General features: G+C 42.9%; 1 protein-coding gene across 1 annotated transcript in view; it reads right to left on the bottom strand.

The window, feature by feature from the left end:
* Positions 1 to 1,060: 1,060 nt before the first annotated feature.
* Positions 1,061 to 12,810, bottom strand: part of RAB8B (RAB8B, member RAS oncogene family) — a 184,472-nt gene continuing 172,722 nt past the window's right edge. The window contains exon 8 of the mRNA XM_085643672.1: positions 1,061 to 6,650. Coding sequence (XP_085499798.1) covers positions 6,558 to 6,650 — 93 coding nt within the window. The 3' untranslated portion in view covers positions 1,061 to 6,557. The remainder of the gene's footprint in view (positions 6,651 to 12,810) is intronic.

Raw genomic sequence — 12,810 nt, 5'->3', positions numbered from 1 at the left:
CGTCAACAACTTATGTTCCATGCTAGGGGTAGTGCCAACACCCATAAATCAAAAAACATCGGGGCCTGCAGCCTGACATGCCTTGCTCACCATAAGACCACTGAAAAACTTCAACAGTGTTGCTAAGCCAACACAGGTGTCTTGTGGGCATAATGCAAACTTTCATAACTAAACTGCCAATTGCCGCTCTATAAACAATGAAGGTTGCACAGGATGGTCTATGGTAGGTCCAAGTACGGGCTGTTTAATAGTCCAATCTTGAGAGTGACATGAGCCCTGCTACAAGAGAATGTTCACTTTTCCATAGGCAGGGTAGAAGTTTGAGGAGAAAGAAAAAGTTTAACCATAAAAAACATTTCCACACTGAAATACCAGCCCTCATCAACTAGGTCTCCAAACCTAACCATCAACAATCGGTGCTGGTTCTGGGGTGGCAAACAAAAGCTGAGGCTAGAAGTTCAGGACCAAACGATGCATCACCACAGGCATGCATTTATATATTACTGCCATTCAACTTCAGAAAATTAAATTGCACCAATTCTGCCACTGCCTCAGGAGATTATTTCAGCATTAAGAAAGGTTGGAAGAACTCTTTCTTCTCTTAGTCTGGGCACCATAGGTATTGGTCAGAAATAAGAATCCAAAAGTATAAATCAGTTTGGCTAAAGAGATCACATATTTGTTACATAGTACTAGGCTAAGCAAGGTGCCTTGTGAGAGTCCATGTAACCTTCCTTCCACCACCATCACCATGTAAAGCTACATGGGACAGATCTGAATGCTCCCAACGTCAGCTGCTGAGAATTTTCAGTTAAAAAAAGGGGAGATCCAATTGAGGGGCGTATCCTCACAGTCAGCTTACATCAGGTAGAAGAGGAAATAGTCTATTGATGTGAAATCTGTGCTTCTCAATATCCTAATCTGCAGGGTATGCATAAAGAAGTTCTCTGTAACAGCAAGTTGAGCACAGTGTGTTAAGGCAAGCATAACTGATTGTTACTGTGGATTCAAGTATGTTATTTTCAAAGACTGCACCAACTGACAAAATCCAGAGCCCTTGTTTAATAAGTATTTTTTTTATTTATATTAGACACACATTGCTGTAAAAAAGATAACATGGAATAAACTTTTTTTTACATAGAATCAGTCAATTAATTATTAGATAGACAAGGTGTCACATCACAGGGCGTATGTATTTGTAGGAGCACTGCACCATGGGAATTAAGAGCACCAAGACCAGATATTTATAGATGTATAGGAGAAGAGTTGTGTTTGAAATTTGCATTTATTTTCCTTCAATTGAATGTTTCAATGAACAAAATAACCAAAATAGTACTTTTAATTAAAATCATTGTAGCTGCAAGAAGAATGTAATGTGCGAGATAACCAAAAAAATATTTCGATTCACTTAAATTGTATTTGCTGATGAAGGTGGATGATGTTCGGCTAGGAGTCCAAAACAAAGTTACTGGCTATGCATTTTGATAAAATAAAGTGAGATTACTCCAAAACGTTTACATTGGCAATCACATCCACTGTAACAAATGCTATTTAATTGGAAGGTAATAATACTGAAGCAATATTTTTATAGCACTTACATCAATCATCGTGCTATAAAACATCTGTGTATGTTAAACTTCTATATGTCAATGCAAGAGAATCCTTTTCAATTTTTTTTAGTATTTCCTGCTCCAGTCTCCAAGATGCAATTTGTCAATGCAGGTTCCAGTTTATATTGAATTCTGCTCTCAAAGTGCATCTTAGGTCATACCTCAGAGATCATACTAAAAATTGAACATCCAACATACAAAGCAACAGTTCTATACCCATTAAAGTGCTCTAAATGTGGTTACAAAATGGCAATTTTCTTACAAAACAGAATACATTATGAAATTTAGGTGTACAACAGTGATTTTAATTCAGGGACTAAGCGGCACATGAAGAGTTACAAGTATACTGCATTGTGCCAAAGCTTTTTAAAATAGAGTAAATCAGATTGTAGAAGAACACCATATTTTCAATCACACGGAATTTGTCAGTTCTAGTACAATCACATCAAATACGAAATGTGATGGATTCAGAGAACACGTCTTTCATAGTAGAGACCTAATGTTAAGCACTTTACCTGCCCATTTTAAATTAAATTTGATTGTTTATTAGTCAGACCTTCCTTGATGTTGTCCTGAAAGAGTCTTAAAACATTTGAAATGTGATTTGGCTAACAAGGTGTGTGCACCTACCATTAAAAATAAAACAAAACATGGTCTTAAAGTGCATGAAATGGGCAGAACACCTTTCAAACACGCACATCTTTATTTGCAATGTCCTTCCCATGGAATGCACATTATGGAAGTCATTTAAGAGTAGAATTTGTTAACTACATAAAGGGGTAAACAGTGAACTATAAAACATCTTGTAAACTGATATCAGTACTGCGTCCTAGAGGAGAGTTGCTCAAGTAAGGTTTTGTTTGATATGTTTATTCAATACTGGACAGGGTTAAAAAAAAAAAGTAGTCTCCTGTGACTGCAAGCGCAACAGAACCCCTTTAGATATTTCAGATCAATGGATTTTTTAATTTACAAGTAGTTTTATATGCATGCTCTGCTGAGCAGTATGCTGTCAACCAAGTTGGGACGATGGAATAACCAAGTGAGGGAAACGTAACATTACTTAAAGTGTCAGCAGAATACAAACCTGGAGCTATTTGAATACATAAAGCACTTTTGTCTTGGCTCTATACCATTTGGGACTCTGCCTATTCAGACTGAAAGGTTAAACTGGGAGAAGCAATGTATTCCAGTCAATGAAATGTTCAATTATATGAAAATAAAAAAAATCATAAGAAATAAGTCTCCCAGGAAATACCCAACTTGATAGCCCCTATCTCTCGGGGGAACTATTGTTTGTACATGTACAAAACTACTGAACTCTGTAGAATTGGCTACATTTTCAACAGTTCACACCTCTGGAAATTGGGACCAAAACATTACAAATAAAAGATAAAGTTTAGCTGACCGGCAAAACTGTCAAGTTGTAGATAGCTTCCATCGCCTATGAATCATACAAGCAAATGAAAAATATAAAGTAGTCCAAAAATGACAACTGATGAAAGCAAAGCTCCTGAAACACAATGCTACAGTTTTAATACAATTATAGAAAGAAATGCTAAATGCTTGACTTTTAAGAAAAGCTAGTTACAAAATCAGCTAACATTTTAAAAATAATACATTTAATATATGTAACCAATAACTAATATTGGGTATTTGCCAAGGTTTTTGCTTTGCACAATTTATATGTCCTATGGAGTTACCCAACGCATATATACAATTTAACATAGTTAAGAGTATGAAAATACCAAGGGATTCTTTTGTACAACAGAGCAGGTTACCCCCAGTTTGCTGCTGCTTAAAAAAAAAAAAAAAAAAATTTTGTTGAACCATCTAAAGACTCTTTCTATGGGAGGTTCAAGGAGACTAATTACTAAAGTATACAAAAAAAAGGCAAAAGAAAAAAAAAAAAGATCACAAGCTAAGAAGCGTATAAAAACACAAAGCACAAAATGAGCACATTTTGGTTTTGAAAATAACCCCTGAGATAAAAAAAATAAAAGAGATAAGACACCGACGTGAAGAGGAAAATTGCTAAACGTATATAATGTATAGTGGTTTGTAAACACCCTATAGAAAGCTCATCATACAAGCATGTAATGGCTCAGCACATCCCCAAAAATGAAGCCACAGAGAGAGTAGTTCACAAGGGGACATCTAAAGGGCTGTCATCGATTACTGCTTCTTGTTTCTTTATGAAATATTAAGCAGAACCATCAGTATGGTTTTAATCAAAACACAGAGTTGTTGCATATGTGCAAGACTATGGATCGCACATGCACATTGGTTCGCTCATGTTCTTTTGCCATAATATCAGCTAACACATCTTCATTATGCTATTACATTTTTTAATGAAAGATGAACCAAGTATATTTGGTTTAAGATACAGGATTACCTGGGGAGAAATGAATCTATGACCGTGGGTTATAGTTCAAATGATGCCGATATCTAACCAATTTACTTCTATCTGTTTAGGAAGAATATGGCAAAAAAATTACTTGATAGAAACAATCAAAATATCAACCCAAGTAATTCTTATTGAAACTTCGAAGCATAAAGCAAAAGCATAAACATTCTGCATACCAAGAACGGAGTCACACTAAGAAGGCCAAGCACTAGAGAATTGAAATTCCAGACCAAAATGTATTTTCTCTTGTTAGAGCCCATGCCCCGCAACACGATCCATCAACTGTTGACTCACCAATGATAGACAACCTTTCAAGCACTCCTTTAGACCAACATGAAGGGCATGCTTACATTTTATAAGCTCCAATCACAGGACAATACCAACTCTCATAAGGCGGAACGCCGGTAATGTGGTAGAACACCTGGGTGTGGAACATTCAATAAGCAACCCACTTTATTATGTCCAATGACCACTGCAGCTATATATCACACCTGAAAGGCTACACTTTATTGGAAGATCAGATATCAGACGTGTTGTGACTTCTAGATATTCATCAGTTATTTTGTTAATGGAGGATTTTCCCAACTTGAGACAGACAAAAAGCAGACAACCGTTCTACTACAGTTGCTCCTCCAAACCTAAAAACCAATGAGAATGTCATTTTTCAAATAGGTTTTGGCCTATATTTTGCACTTGCAGAGAGACAATATATCCCGCAGCCCACTGCATGGATTGAGGTGATCACCATGTGCCCGCAGAATACTAAATCTTGCTGGAGCCCTCGTCAAATAATTGTCTAGCAAAATACAGACAGTGAATTTTACTTAACATATTAGAATAAAGAAACCAGTGCAATAGGACAGATAGCTCTGATGTATATGCTGCAGAGATTCTCAATCATCTGCACCTGAATTAAACAGTGATGAGCATGGTCTTAACCTCCACCTAGAAGTGATCAGCTAGAACAGAGAAGAGTAAAATTCTCTTATGTGAAAAGATTCCAGATCAGGTCTTTTTGTACTGTTCATAGTCATTATGTACCTACTTATATGCACATATATAAATGTTTATCTGTTATTAACAAAACCTTCTTTCAAGTATGCTAAAGGTTTCCCAAACATCTATGTGGCATAAATGCTGAAATATCTGGCAGTGCTGGAGATCAGCTTGGTACAACAGTGGTGAGCAACCAACAAAGGCAGGCTACCCAGTCATTAGACATTCCCATCAACGTAACAGAAATCAGACAACTTAACTTAAAATGGTAGCAAACACAGCATGGCAGCGTTTATTAAGTTATCGGCCCAGTATCGAAATGTGGGAAAATGGACATCTATCTTACCCTGAAAAGCAGTTTATATTACACAAACAACTGCCAACTGTACTTGAAGTGATACTACATGTAACTGACACATGCAGATTTGAATTCGGTCTCCTATGAACCTCTGCTTGAATATTAAAAGTCTCAACTTCAGGTTTGATTGTGTTGAGAGGCATGGGGGGTGGGGGGGACGATACCTTGCATGGATAACTTCTGCATGAGCCGTCTTCAAGTATCATGTTTTATATACAATGAAGCTAGAAATTGCAATGGTGGCAGCAATATATTCAAGCCAGAAGGAATCCAATGGGCACGTTTTGCTGCTCAACCATGGTAAACTACTTGTGTAAGCATAATACCAGCAATAGCTATTGCCTACATAGAACCTTCCAACTATGTGTCATTAAGAAGCAAAGATTTGATAAAAAATGTATAAAGCATCATTAGCAATGCAAATAAACAGTATAGAAACAATACGTTCTTTGGACAAATTTGCAAAGCAAATGCCCAAACACTACAAAAAGATTTAAAAGAAAAAAACATAGGAGAGAAAACATTTGTTGACCGAGTGGTTCATCTGAATTTGGTATGAACCATTACTGTGCCAACCAGGTCTTTAAAAGCAGTTGTAGCATTCTGAAGCATATTAAACAAAAATATTCCCTTTTAACACTGATCTCAAGAAGTGCTAATCGTGAACGTCTTCTGTATAATGTCACCATCAACAACAATTTTACCATCCCTGTACGAAAGCAGACTTCAATCCCAAGAAACTACAGTTTGCTTGTTAACCTCTTAATTGATCAAACAAAATACACAGACTTGTAAACACGATTTTAAGTATTAGTTAAAGACAAAAGGACTGTGTAAACAATAAGACTGATGCAATAGGCATTAAAAGGCTAAAAACGGATGTGCAAAGTTAAATCATAGCAGCGTTGAAAACAAGCAGTAAAGCAGAAAATTGAAAAAAATATTAAGACTTCAGCATGTCTCCACTTCATTGTTTTCACTTCTGCGAGAAGGAGCCAGAAAGAGCAACAGGCCTTGGGGGCTAAAACTCCACATCGGCATTGGACGGTTTGTTGGACTTGGCTCAAGTTCAATAGAACTCTCCACAGCAGCACGACAGTCTGGGTTCTGAGGCACTGCAAACCCTGTGCTTCAAAGAAGCAGAGAAAGGGTCTTCTAAGTGAACTGTAGTCTATGGTTTGCTTCATCAAAGCAGCACGCAACGAAAAAAGCTGCTCTTCTTTGAACGGTTTTCTGTGATTTTCACTGGCCCGCCTCCACCGGGCGAAACACTGTCGTTCTGAAACAATTGAAACACAAGAGGATTATTAACATTTGAAGCTTCTTTTCAACAGAGTGTACACTAACTACATGAAGCAAGTACCCAATAGCTCCAACTGCTATGGAGCACAAATAAATATCAGACCATCTACTGACACCTGCATGAGAAATTGGCATTAGTGGAAGCCTTTTTTAGGTCTCGCCTAGCGTTGCAGCGCATGCGCTGCACGCTCGGCGAGACAGTTAGAGAGGAGAATTGAGAAGGGGGCTTGAAGCCCCACCCCTCATTTTCATTGGCTGGCGTCCGGCCCAGTCCTTGCGTCCAGCTCAGTCCCTCCAGGTCACGCTCTTGAGGCCCTGTCCCAGCTGCAGCGCTCACTCCCCGTACCTCACACCCCTCACTCTCCGCAGGACTCTCTTCCCCTCTCTGGAAGACTTTGGGGCTCTCCGTCCAGGCTCTTCCCTCGCCCCTTCTCTCTCTGCATTCACCCCCGTCTTGCTCCGCACCCTCTTCCTGTCCCTCCAACACCCCCACCTCCCTTCCCTCCTCAAGCCCTCCCGCCTCTTATCTCAGGCGCCAGCTCTCGCAGCAGGCGCTTTCCTCTTTGTGGTGTAAGTGTAACTATATAGCGCTTCCTCCTCCTGACGAGGCGCTGAAGCGCTTTACGGAGTGTGCCCGCCTCTTCCTCTCCCCATCTGCTGCTCTAGCCTCTTCCTCATCTCGGGGTCTCTCCACTCAATTTTTCAACACCCCCCACCAACATCCGCTGCCTCCCCATAGTCTTTCCTCTTTCTCCTCTACAACCCCAGAGTCCTCTGACCTCTTCCTCACCTCTCCGTCTCATGCCCCCCACCTCTCCCGCCGTCTGGTGTTCCATCCTGGCCATCTCCCTTGGGGGTCTGCTGAGTGCTCCCTTCCTCTCTTAAAGGGCCAGTGCCCGCATTCTTCACTCACCTTCCCCTCCCCCCCCCACCGTTTCCATGGCTGCTCTGCATTCCTGCCGCCCTGCCCCTTCCGTTTCCATTCCACAGAGAGGCCCAGCTTCATGTGGGGTAGGCAGGGGGCCCTCAGTCTACACAGAACCCTGCGACGTCAGCCTGCGCCCCGATGAAGTAGCTAAAGTCCCAGGCCTCAGAGTGCTGCTCCATCTCAGTTTGGGGGTGCTGAGGGGCCACTAACCAGCACGGCACCGCGGGCGGTGCAGCAGAACAGACAAAGATCTGACATGGGGAGCCTAGGGGCCCTCTAGTCCCGGGGTCTCCAGATTAGTCGCGGGACCCCGCCTGGGTCATATGAGCCGCTTCATCTCTGGGAGCTGCCCTGACAATTGGACACTATTTATTCCTTTGCACAATAACACCAACAGTCACCCCAGTCCTGCTCCGCACCCTCTTCCTGTCCCTCCCACACCTCCCTTCCCTTCCCTCCCCAACCCCTCCCGCCTCCTCTTAACTCAGTCGCCAGCTCTCACAGCAGGCGCTTTCCTCTCCGTGGTGTACAGTAAGTGTAACTATATAGCGGTTCCTCCTCCTGATGAGGCGCTGAAGCGCTTTACGGAGTGTAGCCGCCTCTTCCTCCCCCATCTGCTGCTCTAGCCTCTTCCTCGTCTCAGGGTCTCTCCTCTCCATTTTTCAACACCCCCCACCATCCCCTTTCTCCCCTACAACATGCGACATGGAAGGGATGGCAGGGCACAGACAGTGTCAGCCACATAGAGGCTGACCTGTCTGAGACGGAGTCAGTCACATCTAAGAGTCGGCTCTGATGGGACAGTGTGACTGAGAAAGAGTCAGTCATGTGTCTGACACTTTCCTAGTAGGCCACTGGAAGCTAGGAAAACTGCTGGCACGTGATTAAACACTGAGTGAGGCAGGGATTGGAGAAGGTTCTTCTTTGTCCAGCTTGCAACCGAAAGGCTGGTGGTGCTGGGGCACAGTCAACCGCTATAAGGCTGGTAAAGTCAGTCACAAGACAGGAAGTAGACGGACTGGGGCAGGGTCGCTTGCTAAATCCCTAAAAGTGAGGGAAAGTCAGCCACGTGCCTGACTCAACTGCAACAGCGTGACTGAGTTGGGGTTGTGTAATCCTTCCTCCTATCAACCTTCAAAATGATGGTCGGTCGGGGAGGGAATCAGTCAGGCTTCAGCCAAGTTTGAACGGGATCATTCAGACCCAAAGCTTCAGTGTGCCTGCATGTGTAATCACGTGCTTTGGTGCACCCATGCACCTCTATGTATTAGTGTGTCTTTATCACGGGGTGCATGTGTTTCTCAGCGTGTGCATGCGGATGTGCCTGTTCGTAGTGCGGTTTCTATGTATGTCTGTATGCGGGCTCAACAGGGGGTAAAAGACTGCCATTTACAATGCCATTACTTGATTAATGCTTCACGAAGGAAAAAAAAACAAAAACATTTTCAATGCCAATAGCTCAAAACAATGTCAATGCTGCTGTTGTAAAAAGGGGATGTTCACGGATGCAATTTGTATACCACAAATCCACCAAAGGTCTATCCTGGGCTGAAATCATTAATAAAGTGCTGCACGTGAGAAAGGTGGAATCAAAGCCCTTATCCTGGCCCTCCACTGTTAACCCAGAATTTCAAAAGACTCCTCTTGAACCAACTGTACATTAAGGTTACATTTTCTTCATGCCTGAATCACAATATAAGTTTGAAACAGCCAAAAAGTAGAATGGTGGAGCATTGCTTACGTATGATCACTTATGTCATCCTTTATGTGCGATACATTTTTTTCAGCGCAGGAAATGTTAGCTGCTACTGCTGACTAATATACTGAACAACCAATGTAGGTGACTAGAACTGCTCATGGAGATAGCTCGCAGAGTGTGAATTTTGTGAAGTGAATGCAATATAAAGCTAATCATGCAACCTTACGAAGTACTTGGTGAGAAAAGGAAACATTACTTACTTTTAACAGGTGTTCTATGGCTTGATGTTCGTGCCTAATCCGAACATCTATGACTAGTTCGGGATACAATTTCCACATTTTAGAAAATTAACCTCATTAGTAGTGCTAGCATAGAAGCTTTGTGCAAAATGTACCCGGACGTTGTACTTTTTAAATTATTTGCAATGGGACAGAGAGATTTTGTAAAGAGTTTTGTCGTGTGGGTGGATTTTAAGAAAGCTCCAAAGTTCAAAATGCTGGCTAATTGCTGGATTCGTGCTACTTGTGAAGACAATATTCCATTGGCATGTGCCTTCAGAATCATGACTAACACTAAACAGCATTATGAATTATATAGACCTAATGAGAGCCATCGAAGGGCTTGCTACAAATTACCATTTACATCTTGAGCGGTCACTTGAAATAAATCCACATAACTGATGACTTCAGTAATTTTTCATATCTCCTTAGTGGACCTTGGAATCAGTATAACAAAGGACCAGCTCAAGTCACCAGATGATGAACCTTTATTTGTGTTGCTTCCCTAGTTCCGTCATCTCCGAAACCATTTGTTTCTCGACCCAATGAGTGAGAGCAAACAAACCTTAAATGTAAAAAAAAATGTAAATTGATACTTGTATAGCGCACTACTCACCCACAAGGGTCTCAAGGCGCTTGTACGAATACCGCTGTGGAACCCATCCTGGCTTTCCCTGTGAGGCGTCCACTCCTGGGCACCCCCAAGGTGGAGGCCAGGCATCCTTAGCGTTGTGGGGGCCGTTGTGGAGATTAGGCAAGCTATTGCCCAGAGTTGCAGAGTGGGACTCCATGATTGGAATGGCACCGAGGCGAGAATGATCAGGTCCGTGGAATTTTTGAGCGCAAGACCCGCCGAGGCGGGGAATTGAACCCTGGTCCCGGGATAGACCTCTGCATCAGGGTCTGCCACTCTAATCATTGAGCCACACTTCTCCAGCAAACCTTTTAACCCTTCTCTTAGACTGGTCAGGCTCTCCATGATAGCACGGTCACCTCTGGGACCGATTTTTTTCTTCTGTTTTTTTGATAAACTTTATTGAATTTTAGGCCAGCCGGGCTGGCAGAGATGAACATAAGGCACACGCGTAACATTACAGAATGGAGTATACAGTTTTACAGGGTAGGAACACCCAATCAGTATTTAACAGTAAACACGAAGAATATCCACTAGTACAAACCCATAGTTAGTTAAGCAAGCTGAATTAGGGGACATCTATCGTGCAACAATGTCACGCTTCACCACCAGGAGGGCTGTGCCCAGGATCGCCTTTCCGGGGTCCTCGTACCTCAACAGCCCTCAAATACCCCAAGGAGAACCATATCTCAGGTCACCTTGGTCCAGTACTGATGCACCATTGCACAGATCCATACCATATTATAGAAATCTGCTGGATCAACTCCGCATCAAGGATAGTCAGTGGTGGCGCGTAAGCCTGCACGATACAGGTGAGTTGGACAGAGGTATGCTAAGTAAAGATAGTAGGTTTGAACAAGCCATTATCGGGAAGAGAAGGTACGTTCACAAGGGCATCCATCAATTGTCATCCTCTACAGAGCCCTTTCAGCTCTCCCAACGGGTTCTAAAATAGTCTAATAAGCCAGGGATGTTGATAATGAGCATGCAGTAGATCTGAGAGATTCCTCCACGGCCCAGGATTCCCATAAGCAACTTAACTTTGTAGAAGATTGAACTCCGGGAGAGCATCGGTAGACGGGGAAAGAGTGTGGACAGCATGTCTGAGTTTGAGAGATTTATAAATTTGGGAATGTGTGAGGCTATATCTCTGCCGAAGATCCTGGAAGGAGCGTACGTGTGTCCCTAACCATAAATCTCCCAATTAAGTGATATCAATAAGATCCCAGGAGTAAAAACCGCAAAGTACTGCCACCTCTCTCAACCAGGTGCTGTGCCAAAGCGTAAACTGCTGCCTAGGTTTGTCCTTCCACTGCACATGTCAAAGGGCAGTTCTCCATGCAAGAAACACCACTGTGGGGGCTGGGGGGAGGGGGGGGACAGAAAGAGAAAGAGAGCGAGAAAGAGAGAAAGAGAAAGAGGGAGGGAGCGGGAGAGAGCGGCAGGGGGAGAGAGAGAGAGAGACACACCAGGGACCCATAGACCATGGCCTACAGATGGGAAAAGCCCAGCAATGAAAGTTCCAGGCGATAAGCGGGATCAGACCATCCCCCGTTAAACCTGTCGAAGGACAAGAAGGTGAGAGGACAGATAGTAAAGATGGAGGTTAATCATCGCCAGGCGACCATTTTAGGGGCCCATTGACAGTGCTCAAAAGCCATACGTGCTGTAAACCCCGCCACAGAAATGTTTTTGCAGCACCGTCCAGTTCATGGAACCACGTCCGGGGCAGGTGAAGTGGCAAATTGTGGGAGGATCATCATTTTGTAGAGGTCAATGCACCCCAGGACAATGAGGGAGAGTCTGCCATTTAATGAGGTCTGACTTGGCTTTCCAAACCAGAGGAAGAAGATGAAGGACTCAGGCGAGTTCTGGATGTAAAGCGGCCAATATGACCAAGATTTAAAGCGAAGCCGGCGGAGAGGAATAGTCGCCTGCCAATCGAAGCAATCTCTAGACAGCGCCAGGTGGACCAGCACCGATTTAGAGGGGCTCATTCGAAGACAAGAGGCTATTTTGAACTTTTCAAGCAATTGGAGACATTGGGACCCACTCAGAGCTAGGTTTGCAAGATAACAGTACTTCATCGGCATATTGAGCAGCGCAATCCAATCGCCCCTCACTCCAAAACCAGCCAGTATTTTGGAGATGTGTGCTGATAAACTGAGCCAGAGGCTCTATCACTAAGGCAACAAGGAGAGGAGGCAGCCCTATATCGTCCCTTGTTCTATGGTAAAGGTATCGGAGAGGACCCCATTAACCCAGACCCTGGCAGTAGGGTTTAAATAGAGGACCTGAACCATGCACCGGAATCGCAGTCTGAGGCCAGCACGAGTCCGTATCAATTGGAAGTAGTTCCAATCCACTGTGTCAAAAGTCTTCTTGTTATGTTATGTTATGTATTTGTAAAGCGCTCAACTCACCCTGGGGCATCTCGGCGCTGCATTATAGACTTAGCAATCCAAAACAGAAAATCGATTTAAAAAAAGGGCTAAAAGAAAATTAAAAAAAAACTGAAAGCCTTTCTGTTCTGAAACAGCTCATATCTGGGGATTGATCGTAAAGCATAGGGAAGCTGATTCCAGTATGTTGGTGCCA

This window comes from Triturus cristatus, chromosome 3_1 (assembly GCF_964204655.1).
Source record: "Triturus cristatus chromosome 3_1, aTriCri1.1, whole genome shotgun sequence".
In the NCBI taxonomy this organism is placed as follows: domain Eukaryota; kingdom Metazoa; phylum Chordata; class Amphibia; order Caudata; family Salamandridae; genus Triturus; species Triturus cristatus.
The sequence above is the reverse complement of the archived record's forward strand: the minus strand, read 5'-3'. Positions and strand labels throughout refer to the sequence as shown.